This window comes from Hibiscus syriacus, unplaced genomic scaffold, assembly GCF_006381635.1.
Source record: "Hibiscus syriacus cultivar Baekdansim isolate YM2019G1 unplaced genomic scaffold, ASM638163v2 tig00111505_pilon, whole genome shotgun sequence".
Classification (NCBI taxonomy): Eukaryota; Viridiplantae; Streptophyta; class Magnoliopsida; order Malvales; family Malvaceae; genus Hibiscus; species Hibiscus syriacus.
The window spans coordinates 256,729-282,359 of NW_024063108.1; the positions used below are offsets into that span (position 1 = coordinate 256,729).

Sequence of the window (25,631 nt, forward strand, 5' to 3'; positions counted from 1 at the left end):
CAACCCGATCCTACCTCAATTTTTTTTAAAATAATCTGACCAAATCGAGTCGAATCGAAACTCATCATGTTCGAGTCTCATGTCCATCCATAAATGTGACTCGTACTATGCACATTTACGAGATTTGGGCTAAGTTGTATATTAAAAGAACTAAGATCTCTCAATGTGACCATCCAATCTTTAACCAATTTTTCATCGTTGACCAACGTTTTTCATCGTTGATCGTTACAATACTGGCATGCATGTTCACGGTGCTGACATTATGGTCCATGGTGCTAACGTGATAGCCTATATATTATGTTTGAGTTACTAATTTAATCAATCTACCATGTCATCCATCGTGTTAATCTGTCGCCCTAGACTACTATGTTAGCAACGTGGATTACCATAACATTCAACGACAAAATATAGTAGTCAAATAACCAAATTAAATTTACTTTCTTAATTGAATGACCACATCGATACTTTTTTTAAAAAAATTACATGAACCTCTTATATATATATTTTTAAAATACATAACCCTAGTTGGATAGTATTAACAATTTAATTATAGAAACTGTGATTGAAGGAAGCAAGTTCACATGGGGGGAGACTTGAGACTCAATCATCCAATGTTTCCCCATTTATTTTTCCAAGGGGAAATGATAGGATTACATGTGTATGGACAGATGGGTGATTTGATAGGCTGGGGTGCTGCCACGTGGTTATTCTCCACTACTTAGAGAAAATGCCAGACTGCCAAGGTAAATATTCTTTGTTAGTTGTTGCTACATGATTTGCCTACAACCACATAGATGTTTTTAATTACTCACATTTGTTTTAATAAATATAGATATTTTAATTTATTGATACATTAATTTAAAAATAAATTAGAACATAAAATTAAGAGTAAGAACAAAGTTGAGTGTCATTGGCCAAGAGACCGGACGACCGCTATGCTTTAAGAAATATTTCTTATAAATTCACAAAATGATCTTATCGATTAAATAAAATGTCATTCTTCTTAAAAAATTTGGATTCAAGTAGTTACATTTATAGAATATTCTAAAAATCACTTTTAGTATAGAGGTGATTGTGATGAAAAACAAAGAAGATAAAAATCAGATTTAAATTATTATTTTAGTAAATTAAAATATTTAATCAATATTATATAAATACTATATAAAAAATACAAAAAAAAACAACTTCTTAATCTAGTTCATATATTTAAATTCCTAAATTAATATATGATATAAAAATAAAAATTGAACTTGTTAAATAATTTTTTTTTATTTTAGATAAGTACAACTCATCATTTGTTTAAAGAAAACTCTCAATTATTTAAATTTGTACACTCACTGATCTAATAGTCTCGATTCTCAAACTCAATACCTCAAAGAATAATAACAATTCATTTATCATTGAGATCTATTGATTCATGCTTATTAAATAATTTTAATAGTATCAGAGTGGTTTTTTGTTTAGAGATTTTAAGTAGTTATGTCCACAGGATTGTATATATTATTAATAACTAAGAAATATTCTAAACAAATGATACATTATAATTCTATAAATTAAAAAAAATAATATAAAATAAAGATTAAATTAAAAAGGGTAAATTACATCGTTCCTCACTGAACTATATTCTCTCATATTTTTCTCTCCCAACTTTCAATTTGATCAATTTGCTCACTGAACTTTACAATTGAATAATTTTGCACACTCGATCATTTTTTCTCTAACAGCGGATGATGTGATATTTTTAATCATTATTTAGTATAAAAGAATTAAAATAATAAAATAAAGACAGAAGGTGGCCATGCTACTGTCGACCTCCGTCAATCGGTCACCGTCGATCGCCGTAGATGATAGTCATTCGGTCCTAAAATGGGAGGGTCGCTTCGCCTCGACACCTTGAGTTTTAATCTGACCTCCATTTTGTCGGAATTTGCTCCGAAATCCACATATTTGATATTAAAAGTGAGAAAACTGAAATGTTTTAGTCTAAATTCACGGGTTTTTGGATAATTTTTGGTGAAACAACCACCAATTCGGACTCAGGGGTCAAGACGAACCGACCCATGAAATTTGAGACCGAACGACCACCATCTAATGTGTTTGATGGTAGCCGGAATGAAAATGATGTGGTGCCGGATGAGAGAAAATGAAGAAGAGAAGGGAAATGGTAAATTACACAATGAGTCATTAAACTTTATTCTCTCTCCTATTTTACTCACAGAAACAAATTCGTTTTGGAGTATATTTGAGTTTTTTAAAACGACATCGTTTTGATGCATGTGTCACATCATAATATCGTTAAATAGTGAACGACATAGGAAGCAAAATGATTCAATTTGTAAAGTTCAATGAACAAATATCAAATAAAAAATTAGGTGAGGAAAATAAGAGAGTAAAGTTCAACGAGAAACAATATAATACACCCTTAAAAAAATATAAAGTCGAGGATTAAAAGTCACTTATATGCAAATATATATGTGCCATTTCGGCTTTCTTTCTTCTTCGGCCTATCTTTATTAATTAATTAATTTTGGTTTTGTTTGGATTAGATTTTCTTCCAATTTCCTCTCGCGCATAGTAATAATAATAATAATAATAATAATAATAATAATAATAATAAGGGTAAACGACATATAGTCCCCTATATTTTTGGTCTGGTTGATTTTGGTCACTAATTTAAAAATTAAAGAGGAATGATCTCTAATATTATTGATCTGTTCGATTTTAGTCCCTAACATTATCGATCCATTAAATTTTAGTCTCTCAGTAATTAACTCTCGTTCGATTTTAGTCCCTCAACCAAGTTAGAGATTAGTCCCTAACTATGAAGGTATTAAAATTAAAAATTAAAGTAGTCTCCTATTTTCGGTATGATCGACTTTGGTCATCAATTTAAAAATTAAGGGGGAATAGTCCTTAACATTATAAATTTGTTCAATTTTAGTCCCTAACATTATCAATCCGTTTGATTTTTGTCCCTCAACAGTTAACTCCTGTTCAATTTTAGTTCCTTAGCTAAATTAGGGACTTAAACAAAATGGTTAATAAATATTAACAACTGATGAACTAAAATTGAACAAATTGACAACGTTAGAGACTATTTTTCCCTAATTTTTAAATTGATGACCAAAATTAATTAATCTCTAAACATAAGAAGTATCCACATACTTTACCCTCATAATAATAATAATAATAATAATAATAATAATAATAATAAGGCCTTCTTCTAACAAAGAGAGCTCTTTATATTTCTCCAAATACCAAAAAAAAAATAACAAAAAAAAAAGCAGAGAAGAACAATCACATAACAGGTAGAGAGAAACTGGGGATTGAACTTTTGCTTACTTCTACTCATTTCTGTAATTTATGGTTTTATAATATATTTTTTATTAATTCGACAGCAATAATAAAGAAAAAAAACTGTCTTGTTCATTCCTACAATGCCCAATTTGATGCGGGCAAGGTACTAATCTAATCTTCCTGATTACCTACAAATTTTGTTTTATTTATGAACTGATTTTTTGTTTAACGTTTACGCTTCGAATCGAAGCTTTCTCTTTTGGCTTTTGATAGATACCCATGTACTCTCATGGTACTGGGAGAAACGAAAGCTTCTTTTTTTTAAATAAAAAAAACGTTTTAAGGTTTTTCTTTTGATTATTTGTTGGGTGAAAATTTGGGGTTTCTCAAAGTTTAATGGGTACTTGATATTTGCTCAGTTGAAGTTTTGTTTGATTGGATTTTTCTTTCTAGGGTTTTCTTCCGGATCAACAAATTGGGGGGGGGGGGGATTTCCTAAATTGGGAACTGATTGCAGTACCGAATTGGGGAGCTATCTCTGTCTAGGTTTAGGTTTCAAACAGATTGCTTAAGGGAAATGGTGATTGAAAAGCTTTTGGACATGGAAGAAGATTGCTTTCGTATAATTCCGTAGATAGTGATTCAAAAACTTGAGGATTTAGTTGTTTTAAGCGAAAGGGTGTTTGGGGTTTTAGTGATTTTTATGTGGTTGATCTCAATTGGTGGATGATTTTGGCATTGGGTTATTGTTGGGAGAAGGAGGTGATGAACTGATGATTCTTTATTATGCTGCTGATAACAGAGAGGCTCAGATTGTACTGGACTATTTTTGTTTCTTGAAAACCCATTTGGTTTGTCGTAGTTTTCTAGCTACAATTCTTGGTCAATAGAGCATTTCTATCTTGGGGCATACTTGATGTAGCTTAGGGTAAGACAAGAGTAGGTTTAGCAGTGATTGGAGACCTTGCTGTGGTGATTTTTGTCATTTGAAGTGGTTTGTTTAGTGTTAGATAGTTGAATTGGGGTTACATTTGAGGTTTGGGAGATTAAAGAGCTTGGTGGGTTTAGGAACTTATTTTGATCTACCAAAAGAGGCTGGGGAGTTCATGGGGCAACATTGAACCTGGAAATGTATGTAGGGATATGGTGCATGGATAGGAGCATAGTTACTGGTTGTTCCCTTTCCGGAACATTGCTACCGGAAGATAATCCAAGTGTTTTTGCGTTCGGAAGGCATTCTCGTTTCGTGTTCTGAACTTCTGTGAAATGTCGCGTTGCTTTCCTTTCCCACCACCAGGATATGATAAGAAGGCCAGCAGGACTGACGATGTTGACTTGCTAAATAAGGTTAACACTATTTACGTGTATTTTGTACTATTTTTTATGGTAGAACCAGCATTCATTAGTATCATTACGAGAACGGATTCCCTGATATCTGAATTGGATATGAGTTTGTGCTGTTCAGTTTTTATTTCCAAGCAATGTTAAATGCTCTATACAGTTTTTGCTGTCTTCTCTTAAAATGTATTTTATGTATGCATAATGTTTTGTGATCAGTTTTACTAGTAATTCTGTAATGCCATGCCTTGCTGATTGAAGCTTGTATATAATTTCATAAATTAGGTTGATAGACTGTATATTATGAACATATCATATAGTAATACTTTTCAATATATACAGGAATAGGTGGTCGAACCGGAGCCTTATGTGAAATGGCATATCGTATATGCACACCATTAGGCTGGTGGTGATATTTATGAATGAACGAAATCGTATATTGTATATATGAATATGTCATGTTTTCTATTATAGTTCTCTGATGATACATTTAAGTACTTATAACCTCTAAATATGCATGGCATGAAATTTTTGTCACCTTCTATTTCACCTCACTGGAGTAAAAATTATACTAAATGGTGTTAGGCTTGGTCTAGGGATCACATGACAAAGAATTTAATGTTTTTTCACTAGGTTTTCGAGGATTTATCAGTCATCCTTCTGAATGAGTTACTTTTAACATCTATTCTTACTTCTTACTGAGGGTGACGATCTTGTTTAAAGCCTTTGATAAGTGAGGAGTTGAGTGTGTAGTCGAGCTTGTCCTAGGGTTTAGCTCCCCTCCACTATTTTTGTGTCAACTACTGTTCAATTCAAGTTTGGTCACCATTACAAGCATGACTTTCACAATTAATGAATGAGGTAAGGTCCTACACATTAATGATTCAATTAATGTATTGGAAAGTAATCGATGGGAAAATATTGGATATGATATCAACCCTTTGTCCTATTGGTTTTAGTCTAGAGTTATTTATTAAGAATTCACGAACAAACTTGGTCTGTTTTTACCATATCTGGAAGAATCGGTTTCTTACCAAGTTTTGACATTCTTAATATCTGCTGGAACAGTTGAATCATATACCTTCGACGATTTCCACTGTCATAACCTTTCAAGATGGAAAAACAAAGGGTCTTTTGAGATAATTATCTTCCACGATGACCTTGAAGTAATCCTGTAAAAAAAATTCTTGTCATATGAGTGGTGTGTAATTTGTTGATTAAGGTATTTTCGTAGGTATCTTTATATTTGGACTGATTGTAACTTGGTGCACAATTTATCTTTGGCTAATATATAAAATAGGCTCCTCTAATTGGACTCAAATCGAGTGAGCCCCTGGTTTGAATCATGGGTCAAATGATCTCTTATATGAAAAACTGTGATCAAGTGAGCCCGTATTTGAAAAATTGTGAAGGGGATTATAAAGCCTTTATCTTTAGTAATCACTTTCAATTTTTGCGGGTTAACCGAAGATTTGTTTGTTAGTTTTTGAGGTATATAAATACTTTCTTTTGCATTTGATTAATCAATCTATGTTTTTCTATCATTATTCTTGATTTTCAGGAGAAGCAAAAAGAGAAGAGTCATAAGAAGGAGAAGAAGGACAAGGAAAAGGAGAAGAGAGAAAAGAAAGAAAAAAAAGAAAAAAGGGAGAAAGATGGAAGCGATGGGAAGCACAAGGATAAGGACAAGAAAGACAAAAAGGAAAAACACAAGGACAGAGAAAAAAAGAAGGAAAAGGGACGAGATAAAGAAAAAGATAGAAGTGATAATTCAGAGGAAAAGAAATTTCCTGGTCATCCCGATGGTCAAAATGGGGAGAAGATCTCAGATGATAAAAAATTTCCTGGAAAATCCGACAGTCACAGTGGGGAGAAGTTTATGCAGAAAGAGAAGGGTAGGGATACAGATCGAAGCAGTTTTTCTGGTGAGAAGAAACTTGCTGGGCATGTTTCAGGTTATAATGGGGAGAAAAATGGCCAGAATAGTTATCTGGTTGAAGATTTCCGGGATTCTAAATTGGTGCAGGAGTTGGTGGGGAGGGTCAGAGATGAAGGTGCAGGAGCTGGAAGCCAATTGGTGGATAAGTTTATGGTTAGTGACCGGAAAAAAGATGAGGGAATGGTCAGGTTTGTGGCTAAGACTGCTAATAAATTGGCTGACGAGAAGGAGGCAATCAAGAAAAGCGACGATAGGAAGTTCAATGTGCAAGGAATCAGGGAGGAGACGAGAGCTGGTGGAAATGCTATGGTTCCAAACCTTGCTGGAGCAGCTAAAGCTAGAGTTGAAGGGATCCCCAAACAAGTGGAGAATAATGCCGAGAGGCATGTGGAAGGGAAAGAAAAAATCAAAGAAAAAGGTGATGATAAAATCAGGGATAAGTGCAAGGAGAAAGAAAGAGAGAAGAAAAGTCACGGGAAAGATAAGGATAGGGACAAAGCGAAGGAGGTGAAGTGAAGGTGAAAGGTGAACATAGGAATTTGGAGCTGGATAACTTAAAAGGAAGCAACAAGATGACCCTCTTAATACTGTTAATCTGAAAAAATCACATCCTTCTAAGGAGGGAAACAACGGTGCTTTTGCTGAGGAAAATCTCCGCAAGCGGAAGGACATGGAGAAAAATGGATTTCTTCATGGTGAGTTTTATACCATGATTGTATATACAATCCCATTGATCACTTGAAAAATTTTTTGGTGTTAATTTAGGTAGGTGATCACTTGAACCTTTGGTGCCTTTTATCTGTTAGAAAACCTGTGAATAAAACCGTGCAATTGCATTAATGGCTATAATTTGATTATCATTTTTTTTCTTACAAGGGGATGGAGTTCGAAAACTCTATAACCATCATGGTGACAGGTTCTGCTTTCTTTCTTTTTTTTCTTACAGTTGATGATTTTAAACTCAATAAGTTGCCCAAGATTTCTTCCTCTCAATCGTTGACGGGCAATGGAAAGACATTGGAGTATTGTCAAGCTCCCATTCCACTTACTTTAGATAGCAAGGGACCAGGAACCAGTCTTAAAGTTGAGCATAAAGAACGCAAGTTGAATGATATTGTTGAAGCTCAGCTGTCATCTGTCACCCCGACAAAGCATTTATCATCAAGTGCACAAGCTAGTCAAATTGATGAAGTGTCTATCAAGTCACCTCATCCGGATTCGAAGTATTTGAGCCAGGTACTTTCTGTGCCTAAAATGGAAGAATGGTCCGGTGTTGATGACCAATCATGGCTATTTCACAGTACTGATCCTCAATCAAAGAAACCCAAGGTGGGATTTTCGGAGATTGATGAGCCACCACAAGTATGGGCAGGGGCTCTGCAAATAGAGTCAGCTGATATTTATGCTCTTCCATACGTTATTCCATACTGATTATCTTTATTGGTGGGCACATGGTTAACCTTCCTACACTGGAGCTGGGTTTTTCCCTTTGGGGGCGGATTCTTTGGTTTTCTATTCAGCATTCTTTTGTTGTCGATCTGGAGTGTTGCAGTGAATGTTTTTGAATGACTGGCTGCCAAACCGCTCTGTCACGGCAACCATCACTTTGCTCTTATCAGGTCATTCCACCTCCTGGAAGTGTAGGCTGTGTATTTGCGTCCTGGTTTGAGACTACTAATTCATTCAAATCACACGAAGCAATGAAAGCAACCATCCTTAGGAAAAGGTAATGTATAAGCTTGTGCATTCTTATCTGAATTGCTTAAAGCTGAGATGCTCTTTCTAATTGAGATTGTGAGAGGAACTAGCTGTGGGCCTTTGCAATTCCACTGCAATTTTGATTTGTAACATAGAACTCTTATATTTACAATAAATGTAAGATAGGGGGAAAGGAAAGTAGTGGCATTCATTTATTCACCTCTCCTGTTAGTGTTTTTATCAGATTCGAGTTTTGTGTTCCTTTGCCCCTTGTTTCCTTGTTGCTCCATTTCAAAGCTTTGTCTAGGCCTTGAAATTAACCACACCATTTTTCTGTCTGAAACATCCTGTTCTCAAATCTTTCTTATATGACATCCTCTGCTTTTTCAAAGATCCTCAATATTAGCAGGTATATATTCGTATCTAGAACACACGTCGGTTTAAGGAACAGCTTCCGAGTATATATCGCTTCTCTTTTATACTGTTGTTGGAAAATCAAGTATGGCAAAGCATTTTTGGAGACATTATTTGTATGCATGCAATAAGGTATAAAGTTTGTAAATCCTTATCCCTTTCTCCTTGTGTAAGCATTTGATTGGGAGGAATGACTATTGCATTGTCTCCTATGGGGCATTTTAATGGAATGTGATTGATGGAATGTTGTTATTAAGAAAGTTATTTCGCATCGTTTGGTATCCATTGAAAAGTATGATTAAATTCTCGGGAAAGTTAGTCGTCGGCCCTTTTTGAATTGCCGGCCAGTGAACAATATGGTTTTATTGAACGTTTTGTCATTCGCCTTTATGAATCTATGGAATGACCCAAAAAAATGAAAATCACAGAGGCTCCAAGACCAAAATATATATGAAAACAGTCAAATTTAACACAAGTAAAACTCGAATGGATTTATGTACAACATTGAAAGACAAGTGGTGGCATTTGGTTCTCAGATTAGCACTTGAGCTGATGATCAAATCACCACTATATATAGAGAGACGAGGAAGATTTCTGTACAAAAGAAAGACCAAAAAAAGCTACCAGATTTTTGTGTATACATTTGAGGGTGAAAAGGAAGTCTCGTTTATAGTTCTTTAGACATTTCTTCCTTTGCCTGCGCATGACATTCTCCCTCCGGCATCATTGTTCATGCTTCTTCTCTTCAGCTCTGATAGCTGAGATTGCCATAGATTTTTCCACTCACTCCGATCTTCTAGTTTCTGGTTGTGAAGAGAAATGTAAGAATTCAAAGCAAACGTAACGGATTCTGTCAACGGATCGAAAGAACAAAATATGATAGGAATGTCCGACAACTCCTAACCAGATTACTAGGCATATTTCTCAGCACAAAACAAACACTTGCCGGCTCAAGATTGAAAAGGGAAAGCAACTTTCACAGGAAAATAAAGCAATCCAAAAGTAAAAGATTCGGAATAAAGATTTTCCAAATTAAGAGGCCAGACAAAACCTAATGATTTCATCATTAGCATTAAATCACACCAGGCAAATCCTATTTGCAAGAGCAGTAACAAACAAGGCCTTTTTGTTTCCCTCATAACCATTGCAAACCGGGGATCTTAAGCATACAATGATACAAGTGCGATGATTAGACGACGAATCATGAACTGACTGAACCGACTAAGAAGTACCATAGCAAAGAAGGATGACTAACAACCAATTTATCATTTGCAAAGGAAACAAACAAAGCAAATTTCATCATACTTGGAAACCATACAAAGAAAAGTACAGTTCAACCTATTGATAAAAAGAATATAGTGAAATAGAGTTGATTGCTTATTATTCCACGTACCGGTAACTACACAGGAACTTCATATGGATTCAAGAAGCAAACATAACTTGAACAGACAGCTGAGCTACTCACTTTCATCTTAGACTCAAAGATATAATCTACAGGCGAAGACAATAAGGTTAACCTGTTCAGAAGAAAACGATTTCTTGAAAACAATTTCGGTATTTACTTGTATTTCTTTCACAAGAGATAACTTGGTCAACAAAAAAATTAGCCCTTTTTTTCCCTGTGCGTGTGTGAAAATGTGTCGCACTTCTGAAAATCATGATGAAGCAAAGTAGAAAAAGGGAAGATTCCTTACGTGTAGGGACCGATCTCTTCTAAAATCAAAGCGAAAAAGGATCAATCATTGAATTCAAGCTTTGAGATACGAAAAAAAACGACCGAAGATATTTTACAGGATGATCACAACAACACAAAATATCAATTTTCACATAAAAATCCTTTGTTTGAAAAATTCAATTTCCTCAAAACAATCGTAAAGTAAGTCACGGGATGAAGTACTGAGTCAACACCTTTCATATCCATGAAGCTTAGCAGATACAATATGTTGTCTGTGTTTTAGTCAAGCACAAATAAGAAGCAAAAGAAGATCAAAGAAACTTATGTGAACTTCAACACTTGACCATCAGTTTTGAGCTTTCCTATCTTCAACAACAGTCAAAACAATTTAGCTTGAGAACTTCGTCAAAGCATCAATCCAGTCCCCCAAATTGACACCCAAATGATTAAAATTTTGAGATTCCAACTTAAAAGTTACGAAAGTTAAGCAAAACCCAGATGCGAAATACTCCCACAGGGGGGGGGGTGAACCCCAAAGCTAATATTAATACAAAAATAGAAACAAAAACGTATAAAAAATACCTCATCGTATTGGTAACGCCGTCTAGCATAGAAAGCAAGGTGAAGCCCGAAAGCCAAATTCTTATCATACAAAGCTCTCCTCCTCGGATCCGACAAAGTCTCATAAGCTTCCTGGACCCGAATGAATCGCTCCTCATACTCCTCGATCCGATCCGGCGGCGACACGTCCGGGTGGCACTTCCTAGCCAGCTGCTTATACGCCTGCGTTAACTCCAGCAAAGTACCCTTCTCGGGAATCCCCAGCAGCTCGTAAAAGCTCAGCCCTTTCCTCGCTTCATCGATCTTCGCCCTGATTTTGAACGACCCAAATTTTATCTAGGTAGTTTGAGGAAGGAAGTTTCCGGCGAAAAGAAACGGGCGTCGGTACCCGGTAACCCCGCCAACCCATAACCGCAACGCATCTTAGGAGACCCTGGAAACGATTTATTTGCTAATTATAAGTGAATTTTGTTCATTTTTTTTATTGTTGTTGGAGATTTGCAAAAACTGAAACAAAATTTGGAAGCAAAAATGGTAAAAGAAAAAGGGGAAATGTGATTGTGTGGAGAGGGGAGAAAGGTTCTAACAAATGGATATTAGCAAGGAAAATGATATTTGTTGGGTGCTGAAAACGAAAGGGATTTTGTTTGGAGGGAATGAGGACACGTGTTGATTCCGAATTTGAACTAAAACCTAATTATTATTAGATAATTTTATGAAAATAATATTCATTTAATAATTCTATAAAATTAATTTTTTACTAATTTATGTAAATACAAGGTAATATATGTTTATAGATAATTTTTACTATTTGATATTAATCACTTACTATTTTGTCCTGAAATTTCTTGTGCTCGAACATGAGACCTTAAAAAATAATAATAATTCTTTTATCACGTAGACCGTTTGGTTTATGGATGAAAGTGATTTGTTTGGAGGAAATGAGGATATTGAACGCTCGAACGCTCTTCCCTTGATGTTCTTGGTGATGATCTTGGTGTTCAAACTTAGGTGGCGTTTGGTTGGAGGGAATCTACTCTCATCAATCCTTTTGTAACTTATTCATATATTGAATAAAAATATTTTTTATTATTTTGGGTCGGGTCGGGTCGGGTTCGGGTTTAGGGTGAAAAAAATCGGACCGACCCGAAAATATATATAATTCAGGTCGGGTCGGATTAAGTCATTGTTTTTATTAAATAAAAATATTTTTTTATTATTTCGGGTCGGGTCGGGTTGGATTTCTAATTCATATATTCGAGTCAGGTCGGATGAAACTTTATTTTGTTCGGGTCGAGTCAGGCTTGGGTTTAGGGTGAAAAAAACCGGATCGCCCGAAAATATATATAATTCGGGTCGGGTCGGATTAAGTCACTGTTTTTATTAAATAAAAATATTTTTTTATTATTTCGGGTCGGTCGGGTTGGATTTCTAATTCATATATTCGGGTCGGGTCGGATGAAACTTTATTTTGTTCGGATCGGATTGGGTTTTTTAAGTGTGATATTTGGGTCGAGTCGGGTCGGGTTTTTTTAAGTGTGATATTCGGGTCGGTTTGGGTTTAGGGTGAAAAAAACCGGACCGATCTGAAAATATATATAATTCGAGTCAGGTCGGATTAAGTCACTGTTTTTATTAAATAAAAATAATTTTTTATTATTTTGGGTCGGGTCGGATGAAACTTTATTTTGTCCGGGTCGAATCGGGCTTTTTAAGTGTGATATTCGGGTCGAGTCGGGTCGGGTTCTTTTAAGTGTGATATTCGGGTTGGATCGGGTTAGGTTCGGGTTTAGGCTGAAAAAACCGGACCGACCCGAAAATATATATAATTCGGGTCAGGTCGGATTAAATCACTGTTTTTATTAAATAAAAATAATTTTTTATTATTTCGGGTCGGTCGGATTTCTAATTCATATTTTCGGGTCGGATGAAACTTTATTCTGTTCGGGTCGAGTTTTTTAAGTGTGATATTCGAGTCGAGTCAGGTTGGTTTTTTTAAGTGTGATATTCGGGTCAGTTCGGGTCGGGTTCGGGGTTAGGGTGAAAAAAACCAGACTGATCCGAAAAAAATATATAATTTTACCTTATATATTTAGGAATAATTATAATAATATCCCTCTATATTTAATTTTTTCAATTAAGTCAATGTTTTTATTGAATAAAAATAAATTTTTTATTATTTTGAGTCGTGTCGGGTCGAGTTTCTAATTCATATATTGAATAAAAATAGTTTTTGGTATATTTTTTGGTAACTAATTAACATACTCCGATTGGAATGTATCGAAATATTGTTCTATCTTTTGGTAACTTATTAACATATTTTGATTGCGATAATTTTAACTTATGATTTTATTTGCATGATTTTTATAATTTATTGAAATGAATAATCAATCAATAAAATGAAAATTTAATATTTTTAATTTTTTTTATAATATATTACTACATGTAAGTTGTAAAATAAACCAAAATAAAGCCAAAAAAATAAGAAGGGCAATTCTGTCATTTTACATTACTGAAATCAAATTCATCTGACATGTCTGCGAACCAAACAGAATATGGAATTGGATTCCAATTTCTACAGATTCCAATTCCTTCCATATTCCAATTCCCTCATAAACATTCCAGCGAACCAAATGTCACCTTAAAACATGAAGGAATAATACCAATTTCTCTACCACCGAGATTACTTAATTATTGTTATTATTTTCTAAATAATAAGATTGTTTGTGCGTAAATTTGAAATATCACAAATTATAGAATCAAAATCTAACATCTAGTATGAATCAAGTGAACTCTGACTTTGGTTAAGAGATTATTGTTAACCTTCAAGTGAATTCTGACTTTTAAATTTAGATATTATATGTCTGAATTTTATAAATTTGGACGACTTGAATTCAAACGTGTATAAATAAATATTCCCAATTTTGCATTTGATGATACATTATTCAAAAGTAATTTTAATTTTAAATAATAAAAATTAACTCTGATCTTTTCTTTTTGCCTTACATTTACTCCTCGAATCGGAGGCGGCTTTTAAATATGATAGTGTGCTTATATTATAAACGATAAATTATATTAATCATCACTAAATTTTTTTTTCTTATTTCATTTATTGTATTTTAAATTCGTTTTAATTTTTTTCACTAAATTTAATATAATTAATATTTTGGGTAAAGTATAGTAATGGTCACTGAACATTTCTGAAACTTGCATTTAGGTCCCCCAACTTTTAAAACTTGCAATACAGTCCCCAAACATTTATTCCGTTTGCAATAGGGTCCCCAACTTAAACCACCGTTAGAAAATTAGGGTAAATTATATAAACAGTCATTGAACTTTTTAGGCACTTAAATTTAGGTCCCCCAACTTTTAAAACTTGCAAAACAGTCCTCAATTTCATTCTAAACCCCAATTTCCAAAGTATTTCAATTTCATTCTAAACCCTAAATTCCAAAATAATTCAATTAAATTCTAAACCCCAAATTCTAAAATACTTCAATTTAAGGTTTAGAAAATAAATTTATTAATTATTTCAAATAAACACATATTGATATAATATATAATTTATAAAAATTCATAATATTATTTTACCAGGTCATATTGAACCTAGATCCACCTATTTATAATAACATTTCAATAGAAAGACGTTTCAAAATATTTTAAAAATATATATTATTTTTTACTAAACACATGACTTTATGGAATTATGAAAGTGGCGTTGTCTTGATGGAATAATTTTTGTCAATGCGTTAAGTGAGTTTGTAAAACATTTGACAGAAAAATATATTGTATGCATACATCAGAACTACGCTTGTAGACCTGCTAGTAGGAAAACCTTTGCCAGTAAGATAACGGTCAAAATAAATACCGAAAGCAATAAAGTTCTCAATTCATACATCCATGTAAATTTATTTGAAAAATAGGAGAACCAATGACCAAGAAGCTAATTTCAAGGGGGGAAATCAACAAAATTACACATGCATTAAACATTTTGAATACATAGCCTCAGCTGTAGATTATGCATTGAAGCTTGAACAAAATAGAATGTCAAAAGCCAGAGGAATATGTAAAGGAGCATCACACTGTTCAGGTTCCATAGGTATTTATAGCAATTTGATTCTCATTAAATCATAAATGTACAACAAATAGTGCGTGTCTTCTCTAGCATATCTGTCATCACAAAACATATAATAAAAGCAAAGCAATTAGGAGACTAAAACAATGAAAGCATGAGTCAACAAATTGGTAGGTATCCGACACAAATTTTCACTTCAATTCAAGCAAGTAATTCATGTATATCTAATTGCACTCAAAACTATGCCTAAGCATTTCCATAAAGACAATGGCATTTAAAGTACAGTAATTAGGCTCTTTAATATGCAGTAAGCAGTAACATTCCCAAGCCTATAATATATTTAGCATCTTCAATGAGTTCCAATGAGATTAGCATCTTCTTAATCATCCAAAATTTGTGTTACTATACCACAAGTCCAGAGTTGTCATGTATAGTCTGAGATACCAATTTCCTTCCCCCTAATTTATTGATAAGTGCTAATAACCCCAATAAATAGCTTCATAGAAACACTAAGAGTTTAACAGAAAATTATCAAATTAAATCCTCAAGTTCAGAGAAGTGACAAGTTGACAATACAAACATGTCCAGTGTCAAAGAGATTGCATATATATATATATGTCAAAGTCCTGTTGAAGCCACACAATATCCCGGTCTACTCCATGCATAACCTATGTGAATTAAGGATGTCAAAAGAATGCAGGAGGACAACTAAGAAAAAAAGTTGCAGTCATCAAAGAGGCCAACCTTGTCACGTGATTATATTTTTCTGTCAAATGTTTTACGAACTCACTTAACGCATTGACAAAAATTATTCCATCAAGACAACGCCACTTTCATAATTCCATAAAGTCACGTGTTTAGTAAAAAATAATATATATTTTTAAAATATTTTGAAACGTCTTTCTATTGAAATGTTATTATAAATAGGTGGATCTAGGTTCAATATGACCTGGTAAAATAATATTCTGAATTTTTATAAATTATATATTATATCAATGTGTTTATTTGAAATAATTAATAAATTTATTTTCTAAACCTTAAATTGAAGCATTTTAGAATTTAGGGTTTAGAATTTAATTGAATTATTTTGGAATTTAGGGTTTAGAATGAAATTGAATTACTTTGAAAATTGGGTTTAGAATGAAATTGAGGATTGTTTTGCAAGTTTTAAAAGTTGGGAGACCTAAATTCAAGTGCCTGAAAAGTTCAATGACCGTTTATATAATTTACCATAATTTTCTAACGGTGGTTTAAGTTGGGGGACCATATTGCAAACGGAATAAATATTTGAAACTGTATTGCAAGTTTTAAAAGTTGGGGAACCTAAATGCAAGCTTCAAAAATGTTCAGTGACCATTACTATACTTTACCCTAATATTTTTGATCACTCGACCATTAAATATTTAACAACATTAAAATGACTTCGTTTTGAAAAAAATAAAATTTTCACCAAAACGATCTCATTTTACATTTATATAACTACTCATTTATAATGTTGTTTAGTGAGAAACAATTGAGTAACCAAGAATGCTAATTGTATTAATTCAATAAGAAAATTGAACGAATTTAAAGTACAATAAGTTAAATAAAAAAGAAAGTAAAATTTAATAATAATGATTAGTGTAATTTACTCTATTATAAAATTGATTGTATATTATAATTGTTAATTCTACTTTGTAAATCCACAATCAACTAAACGACACGATCAATGGGCAGACAAAGGCCGCTTGTGAGAAGTAAAGAGATCAACTCAATTGACGACTTTTAAAATAAATTTATTTTATAACCTAAATGGAAAATAACTTTTATAAAAACAAAAATTTTCTTATATATATAAATAATTTTTATACACCTTTATTTCTCTTAAATAACCCTAAATTTTAACAAATTACACCAACTTTTAAATGATTTAACAAACTACCTCAAATGCTACTATATAAAAAATCGTCGGCAACTTTGATAGAACTCGCCAACTTCTACCAGTTGTATCTTGTAATAAAAAATAGACAAAAGATTACTTTTTAAAAAATATTAAAAAAATCAATATGATTCTCGTATTTTTTTTAATATGATCTTTTAACTCATAAAATAAACCTAATGTGATCATTTGACCAACATTTTTCGCTGTTTGTTTGTTACTGTGATGACGTGACAATTCACAATGCTAACACGACAATCCACAGTACTAACATTTCCATCTACAATGTTTGAGTTACCAATTTAGTTCATCTACTATGTTAGCTGTCACGTTATTAACTAAAATGGACTGTCACATTAACATCGTAGACCACCATATCGACACCATGAACTGTTACAACACTATAACAATCAATAACGAAAAAAATTGATCAAATGACCATAGACTTATATTCTGACTTGGAGAGCCACATTGAGAGAAATATAATATAAGAATCATGTTATTTTTTTTAAAAAAAAGTATAGGGAAATCTAATATCTTTTTGCCTAAAAAATATTTAAAATACTAAATAAATTCAAATGATAGACTGATTTTATATTAAAGCGTTCCTAAAAGAATTGAGAAGTTAACTAAATTCAAATTAGAAGTCGAAAACATATAGAAGTCTAATAAAGCATGTATAAGGTCCATCTATAGATAAAGAAGTTAAGAAATGGTCAGATATTATAAAGAAGTAAAGCATGACATCCATCTCTACTAAGCTCATTACCTATTCATTGCAGGGTTAGGGAATTAGGGTTTGGAAAAGAGTACCTAAAGTATCAGAAATGCGACATCATTTTGACGTTTGCTTCCTCTAAATATCCCCACATCCTCTAGTGAAACGTGAAAAATCTTTAAAATAATCCCGACGCACTATTCGACACTCGCTACCCGAACCGAGGTAATATACTCGTGTTAAACACGTATTTGTATCCGACACTCGCACATGGCCAATCCAAGTAACATAGTGCCGCATGCTAAACCATTTCCAGAGAGTTTGACACCATATCCATGGATCCTAGAAAAGAAACAAGGCAAGAAAAAAACACCCAAAAGGGTAGGGGAGGAAAAAGAAAAAGGAAACTTGAAAAAATGAAAAAATGAAAAAAAAGACGGAAGACAAAAAAGGGTGAGTTTTGGTCGATGCCGTTAGAGTCCACTGATAATCAACAACCCAAACAAAGCATCAAACTGTCTACCAATTGAATTGAGTGAAAAACAAAAATGGCTAAAACAGTTTAAATTCCTTGAATTTTACCACTTATTTGAGAAAAGTGACATAGTTCATGGTGTTTTTCGATGCCTTAGCCAACAAAAAATTCATTTCACTACAGCCAGAGCATTAATATCTAGGGTACAAATGCAACCAATTGTAACTTAACAATTACTACCATATAAAGAACTCAGCCAAGTGGTGTCATGAAAGATTACCTGTGAAAAAACCATGAAATTTTTGTAAGTGATCAACCGATCTGGCTATGGGGCTCAAAAATAGATGCTATTCATCCCCATGGAGTCTGGTTACACAGGACCTTAAAGTAGCTTCGGATATTAACTTTCCTTGGAAATGAGGGGGAAAAAGAAGAAAAAATGGAAAAAGAAAAAGAAGAAAAAATACAAGCAAAGTGAAAAGATAGAACCAAGCCTAAGCGGTCACCTTATATGACAAATCAACACTAAAGGAATTTAAGCAAAATATAAATTTTATAGCACTAGCTCACTGCCACAAAGCAACTGCATACCTCCACATAGATCAAGTAAAAATCAACCCTCCAAACTGATCAATGATAGGTCCAACAGGAACACCATGTATAAACCTGCATGAGTTGGATGTAACAGAAAGGTGGACCCATGATCAAGCACATCAATCAAGGGCCAAGTATTGAATCTAAACAAGGATGCACACTTGCTAACACATACACAAACATAATAGAGGTAGAGAGGAGAAATCTAAAACAGGCTGCGAACTTTCAAATAAACACTTAATAAATTACTGATCAGCAGTAGAGATAATGGTTCAACATACACATAGCAGTAAAAGAAGCTTGCTACAAACATTGCACGGTTGATTGCAGAAGAAAGCAGAACACTGCTTGAAATACTTTATCCATTCTAAACGTGAGCTCAAAGACTTCAATTCCAATCAGTTCCACATGCCTGCAAAGGATAAAAGAGCACAATGGCATACATTTATGAAGAAACAACAAATGTCTGAAAAATCCAAGCACCAAAAGAAACACTAAGCAATGTCTTAAGTGAGCTCTGCTATTCATATGGGAGCGAAAATCTCTCATTAAACTTAAATAACTTGTTCATATCTGAACAAGATTGGATTGAACCAAGGCTAAAGTGGAGACTGAGCACTCAGACAACTTGGAACAGCTTTAGTCTCGAAAATCCCCAAGGTTCAGTAGCACACAGAGCCCATGGCTCAATTCTGCCGAGGTGAAATGGAATGATCTTCTGATCCTGCAAAGAACATATGGGAGTTGCTATTAGTCACCAACTGTATATCTTCTTTATTAATGTTATTTAATTTTCAGTGATTGTTACATTACCATTATCAAGCCATTGCTTACTACTTGATCTTTCAAGTTCGTTTTGCTCATTTGCATTCAATCTGCTATTTGGAGAGAGTTGTTTATCACTGCCAAACTTTGGTAAATATTTGCTTTTCAGTCCCTGATCATCATTTCCTGAAAGTTTTGAATCATAAGCCTCCCCTTTTGAAACCAAAATTCCGCCATCCCCTGTATTTTATTAATCATCCACAACAGAAGTAAGCAGCACATCCATTAACATATCCAATTTTTCCTATTGTTCTGCCAAAATGTGAACTTATTGTTACCATCAAAATACTACTTACCTTCAGCTGACTTTGACCTTGAACGGCTTCTGGACCTTGAATCATTGTCTTCAGAACTTCTCGGAGAAGATTTGCTTCCTCTAGCAGGCCTTGCTTCAGCAGATAATAAATGCTTTTTGTCACGGCGTTTTGATCTTTCATCTGTTTCATCAACAGAAAGATGTTTGCCCTCAGTAGACTTTGACCTGGAACGCCTTCGGTGTTTCAATCTATTTTCATCAGAACCTTGAGGCGGTTGCCTGCTTCCTCTGTGATGCTTTCCATCAGCAGATCTTGATCTTGACCGCTTTCTATCCCGATGCTTTCCTTCAGCAGATCTTGACCTCGACCGCCTTCTATCTCGATGCTTGCCGTCAGCAGATCTTGACCTCGAATGCCTTCTATTTCGATGCTTAGATTTCTTATCTCGATTTCTGTCACTCCTCTCTTTGGCATAATGCCTACCTTCAACAGATCCTGATCGGGACCTCCTTCTCTCACTATGTCTCGATTCATCTTTTCTCACTTCATCAATTTTACTGTTTGAGCGAACCTTGCCTTCTACAGAAACTGATCTGGACTGCCTTCTGTGTTTTGAATTGTTTTCATCTGAACTTGAAGACCTGCTTCTTCTTTGATGCCTACCTTCCAAAGATAATGACCTGGATCGCCTTCTAGTGCTGTGTTTTGTTTTTTCATCCAGTATTTCATTCTTTTTGTTATCCGAATCAGAAGAGTTTGACCTAGAGCGCTTTCTGTATTTCGATTTTCTTTCATCATCATTCTTAGGTGATGACTTGTTTCTTCTCTGACGCCCTGGTGACGTTGAACCAGGACGGGATGATTTCCTAAGCTTAGGTGAACTTTCTCTGCTCTGTTTTGGGAAGTCTGAATCTACAATAGGAGATTTTCTAGTTTGAGGACTAGTACTCCTATCTCTCCTTGAAATAGACAAATGACTATCACGTGATCTCTCTGTATCTCGCCTGCTACGCCTTCCATTGTCATCTCTATCTCTATAAGAACGCCGTTCACTTTCATATCTTGAACGATGATGAGATCGCACAGGTGATCGGGACCTACAATCACGTCGGAAACGAGGCAGAGGTGAATAAGAGCTAGACCTCTTCCTTCGTCTATAACTGATTGGTGATCTTGACTTGGACCTTGACCTTTGCCTATAAACAATTGGTGATCTTGACTTGGATCTTGATCTTCTCCGGTAACTAAGGGGTGATTTTGATTTGGATCTTGGCCTTGCACGGGAAATGGATGGTGACCTATAAACAGGAGTTACAAATCAGTAGAATTCAGATCTATCATAAGGTTTGAAGTCTAACAGACAGACAAACAAGGGGAGACTTTGATTTCCTTTTGTTCCTAATATGAAAAATATCATCTTAAAACAAAAACATGAGAGAATCATTGCAAACAGATACCTGTTCCGCTAACGATAAAATAAACTTAATGGCGAATGAAAGTAACTCTGTTCTTTAACAATATGGAAGCAAAGACTCAATTAAAATTAAACTTTAAGAAACTATACATGTATACAAGGAAGTAAACTAGTCCTGATGGGGAGACATACCTAGATTTACTCTTGGTTTCATTCTCTTCAGTAACAAACCCATCAGCTTTTAGCTTCTTACTTATTTCTGCAGCTCTTGCTGCAGCTAACTCTGTTGCAGACTTCATGCTTGCAGCTCGGTTGGCTGCCTGCTGAGCAGTCAATGTTTGTTGCATAAGCAAAGCCTGTTGAAATTGCATCTGTTGCATGGCAACAGCTTGCTGCATCATTAAAGGCAGAGAAGAAGAAGTCGTTGACGAAATAGCTGGCTTCGGAGGAAGAGTTTTGGCCATCTCCACATTTAATGGCCGACCACCGATATCCATATTGTTCAATGCCAAAGCAGCTGTTGTTTCCTCAGGTTTTGAATATTCTATGTAAGCAAAATGCTTTGAGTCAGTGATTGTACACTCAACAACTGTACCACAGAAGCTAAAAAGTTGTTTCAACTGCTCCACGGTGAGAAGTGGGTTAAGATTGCTAACTTGTAAGGTTTTTTTTAACGAATCACCCTTAGCAGCTTTGTCGGGAGAATCTGAAAAGAAGCAGATTACTGTTAGGTTGGGCACTCAACTGAAATAAATAGCACTTAGAAAAAAATAAAAGAAAAAGGGCAGTGGAAAACAAGATAGTGTAAAAGGTACCCGATGAATCTTTGGTTGACTGAGCTTGTGATTGCACCTGAGCAGCATGAGCTTGAAGGGCCTGAGCAGCAACAATAGCCTGAGCTGCAGCCATTGCAGCTGCAGAAGGTGCCATAGGAACCTGACTGAGAGTTCCCATGCTGGTTGTTGCTGCCAAAGCAGTCATCAGCAAATTGTGGGGTGGATGGTTCAATTTGCAATCGGTTTTAGCACAACTGCCACTGAGGTATTCCCGACAAACTTCCCCAAGAGATGCTCCCATTCCTGGCAAAATAGCACCACCTGAAGCACCAGATACAATGCCTGGGATCATTCCCAACAAGCCAGGGAAAGCTCCAGAAACAGATCCTGTATAATTTGGCATGTTGGGCATTGTTTGATTTACTAGATTTGGATATGTGGATGAAGGAGCCACACCTAGTACAGCTCCAGTAGAAGCACCTGCAATACAACAAATTCAACATCTTCACATGAGCACTAATATGAAGGGGAGTCACATCGGGAACTTTTCTCATTCCACTTTGCGAGCCTTCTTCACACAGAACAAGGAAAATAATACTACGGTTTAAAGATTGAAATTCATATGAAAAGCAACAACTACTCCAAATACCTGAACATTAAGAAATTTACATGACAAGTGACAACATAAGAGACAATTAAAAATGAACAGACAAAGATTTAACAATGTTACCTGAACTGAAGAACACAGGGAATGGGCTACCCATGATGGGTTTCCCATTGCACTCGATGTTTACCATATAGTTCCCTCTCTTCGGCACCACATAAGTCACAGTGTAGGTCCCATCTCCCACATCCTTCACAATGCCCTCCTGATCTGATCCCCCAACACCAACACCTGGAGAAACTATCACCTTAACCTGTGCACCCCCACTCTGTACTTTCCTCCCATCTGCATCCTTAGTTACAACCATAAATGTTGAGGCTGCACAGGCTGTGCCACCCGCTATTCCGGGCCCTGCTGCCATGCACTTGGCAGGATCCACAGGTCCAATTGGCTTGTCCACCAAGTCACTGGTCTCGTCCTCAGACTCACTATCCGATGAAGCTGCCACCACATCCATGTTACGACTCTTATCAACATCTTTGAACGTGGCTTCAAAAGCCGCTTTAGCGGCCGCAGTTTTTTCTGCTTCACTCTTCAGCTTGGCCTCTTCCGCTTGTTTCATCCATATAGGCTTTGTGGCAGCAGAGCTTCGATCGGCCATCAAACTAAAACACCTAAAATTCTAAAAGCGAATAAATGAGAGATAAAATCATCAACCATTCAAAATCCAAACGCGAAATACGATAGATCAATTTCAAATATTGAAAAAATACATCGATTTTACTCCAATAAACCTAGACGACTCCAGAGCTAAAAACTACACCAATTTCAATTTACGATTCAAATGCAACCCTAAACCAAACTGGTAAAGCAAGTCCTTAAACTCGAAGCTAAAAAGGGGGGAAAGTGCGTAAACATTAAGCATTTGAGATTCTACTTTTCGTGATTTGATATCTTTTGGATTCCATTGGACCATGTTTGGATGCAAAGAAAATGAAGGAACAGGGAAGAAAATGCAAGGGAAAAGCGCGTTGTTACCTTATGCTGTTAACTTGGTATCCGACGGCAAAACCGGGAGGATAACCACACGTTCATATATATAGGGTTGAGAGCTACGAGACGGGGCAAAACCGGGATTTGATTATTGAAATTTTAAATAAATAAAAGGTTAAATTCTCTTATTAGTCCCTTCCGTTATGTTTACGTTGTAAATTTAATATTGTTAATGTAATTCGATCAATTTTGTCTTTTATTTTTCAAATTTTAAAATTTAGATTACGATGGAGCAGGAGTCGTAAAATTGGTTAGGCTTAATACAAAAATAAGTGTCTAAATTATATTTAAAATTTATTTTTAGTTTCTAAATAATTTTTTATTAAAAATAGATGACTAATGTTTTTTCGGTACACTTTTAGGTGTTTACCGTTAAAAAAATGTTAAATAACACATTCACATTTATATTTTTTATTTTTTTTCCAAAAGATAAAATATATTTAAAAATATCCTTTAGAAAAATCTGAATGTGACATGTATTATGCACCGATTTTTAACGAAAAATTCTTTAAGCACCAAAAGTTATTTTTGAGTATAGTTTAAGTACTTAATTTTATATTAAGCCAATTCGTTAAATCAAGGATAAATTGCACTATATGTCATTGTATTATGATTAAGTTTACAATTAAAATTTCATATTTCATAGCATCATAACTAAATCACTCTATTTATCAATTGTAATAATCATGTCACTCTATTTATCAATTGTAAACTTTTATGATCGAGTGGGGTGTGGATGGAGGGCAGCCGCCCCCGTTAAAAATTTAAAATTATCTTATATTTTAGATTTTACTATGTATTTTATGTCGAAACGATTTTTCCTTAAATGTGAGATTTTTAAAAAACCACATATTTTTAATTATCTCTTTATGATTAAATTTTAATTAAAAGTGAATATGGTTTCAAAAACATCTCGTTTCGAAAAATTTGGAATTCCTTTTAAAATATAAAACATATGGTTCGAGGAATTGCCACTAATCGGCGGTTGGACAGTCTTTCTTGGTCGGCAGCGGCAACTAGATGATATTAAAGGTACAAACCCTAAGCTTTGGATGCATCTGGACCGTTGGATGGGTCCAGATTCAATGGCTGGAGATGGGAGGCAGCTGGCTGCTAAGATGAAACCTAATCGGGTTTGGGCCTACTGATTAGGCCCAGTTCAGGTCTGTTGTAGTCTGGGTGGGCTTCGATTGAGCTTCGAGTTGAGTCTGGATCTCTATTGGGCTTGGGGCTTGTATTTTGAATCTGTAATTTGAGCCAATTTTATAACTTGTAAAATAAAAATAAAATATTATTAGAAGTAATAATAATAATACTAATAATAATAATAATAATATAATAATAAATAATAATAATAATAATAATAAATATATTATTATTATTATTTAAAACCCGGACAAAAACTGATTTCTACACAAATTAGGAAAGAATTTTAGTTTTTTTCCCCGACTTTTTTGTTTAATTGCTTAGTGATGTTTTGATTTGGGTTTAGGTACATCCGGATTGAAAATCTTGGCCCTGCGCAAGAAGATTAACTTTTTTCGGTATAAAAATGATAAAAGGAATGTCACCGGACAATGTTCGTGGTCTCGTTTTGGCTGTTTCATCGAGTATTTTCATTGGATCCAGCTTCATTATCAAAAAGCAGGGCTTGAAGAAAGCTGGAGCATCGGGACCAAGAGCCGGTGTCTTTCTTGCTTTCTCTTAATTCTCGTTGATTCAATCTGTTGAAAACTTGCATTAGAGTTCAATTTCAAGTGTTCTCTTTTCTTATTGTTTATGGATATTTGGAATTTGATGTTAGGGCAAGGAGGGCACTCCTATTTGCATGAACCTTTGTGGTGGGCAGGAATGATTACCAGTAAGTTTAAAAACCCACCTCAAATCTGTTGGTTTCTTGTAGTTCCATTTCTTTGTTCTTTCGTTTTAATTATAAGGTTAATTGATAAGTTGTAAATCTTAAACTATAAATGACGAGAATTAGTTGAAACTTGTAAAGG

General features: G+C 34.6%; 3 protein-coding genes and 1 pseudogene across 5 annotated transcripts; 2 read left to right on the top strand and 2 right to left on the bottom strand.

Annotated features, from left to right (window-relative positions):
- Window positions 1-3,750: 3,750 nt before the first annotated feature.
- On the top strand, window positions 3,751-7,090 carry LOC120164128 (cilia- and flagella-associated protein 251-like). The gene is made up of 2 exons (XM_039173881.1): window positions 3,751-4,644; window positions 6,197-7,090. Exons 1-2 carry the CDS (start codon window positions 4,564-4,566, stop codon window positions 7,088-7,090), a joined length of 975 nt encoding a protein of 324 aa, XP_039029812.1. The 5' UTR covers window positions 3,751-4,563.
- On the top strand, window positions 7,088-8,493 carry LOC120164148. Its single transcript, XM_039173896.1, has 2 exons — window positions 7,088-7,269; window positions 7,521-8,493. Exons 1-2 carry the CDS (start codon window positions 7,245-7,247, stop codon window positions 8,003-8,005), a joined length of 510 nt encoding a protein of 169 aa, XP_039029827.1. The 5' UTR covers window positions 7,088-7,244; the 3' UTR covers window positions 8,006-8,493.
- A 686-nt stretch (window positions 8,494-9,179) lies between these two features.
- Window positions 9,180-11,480, bottom strand: LOC120164149 (annotated as a pseudogene).
- Window positions 11,481-19,002: 7,522 nt separating this feature from the next.
- On the bottom strand, window positions 19,003-23,640 carry LOC120164146 (serine/arginine repetitive matrix protein 2-like). 3 transcript variants are annotated; one of them, XM_039173894.1, is made up of 7 exons: window positions 23,617-23,640; window positions 22,705-23,260; window positions 22,014-22,454; window positions 21,391-21,904; window positions 19,824-21,082; window positions 19,516-19,707; window positions 19,003-19,426 (listed from the first exon to the last, which is right to left on the bottom strand). In XM_039173894.1, exons 2-7 carry the CDS (start codon window positions 23,237-23,239, stop codon window positions 19,389-19,391), a joined length of 2,979 nt encoding a protein of 992 aa, XP_039029825.1. In that variant the 5' UTR covers window positions 23,240-23,260; window positions 23,617-23,640; the 3' UTR covers window positions 19,003-19,388. The 3 variants fall into 3 exon arrangements, with proteins under 3 accessions (XP_039029825.1, XP_039029826.1, XP_039029824.1); XM_039173895.1 differs by having other exon boundaries at window positions 22,705-23,252; window positions 23,617-23,632; XM_039173893.1 differs by lacking the exon at window positions 23,617-23,640 and having other exon boundaries at window positions 19,537-19,707.
- Window positions 23,641-25,631: the final 1,991 nt, after the last annotated feature.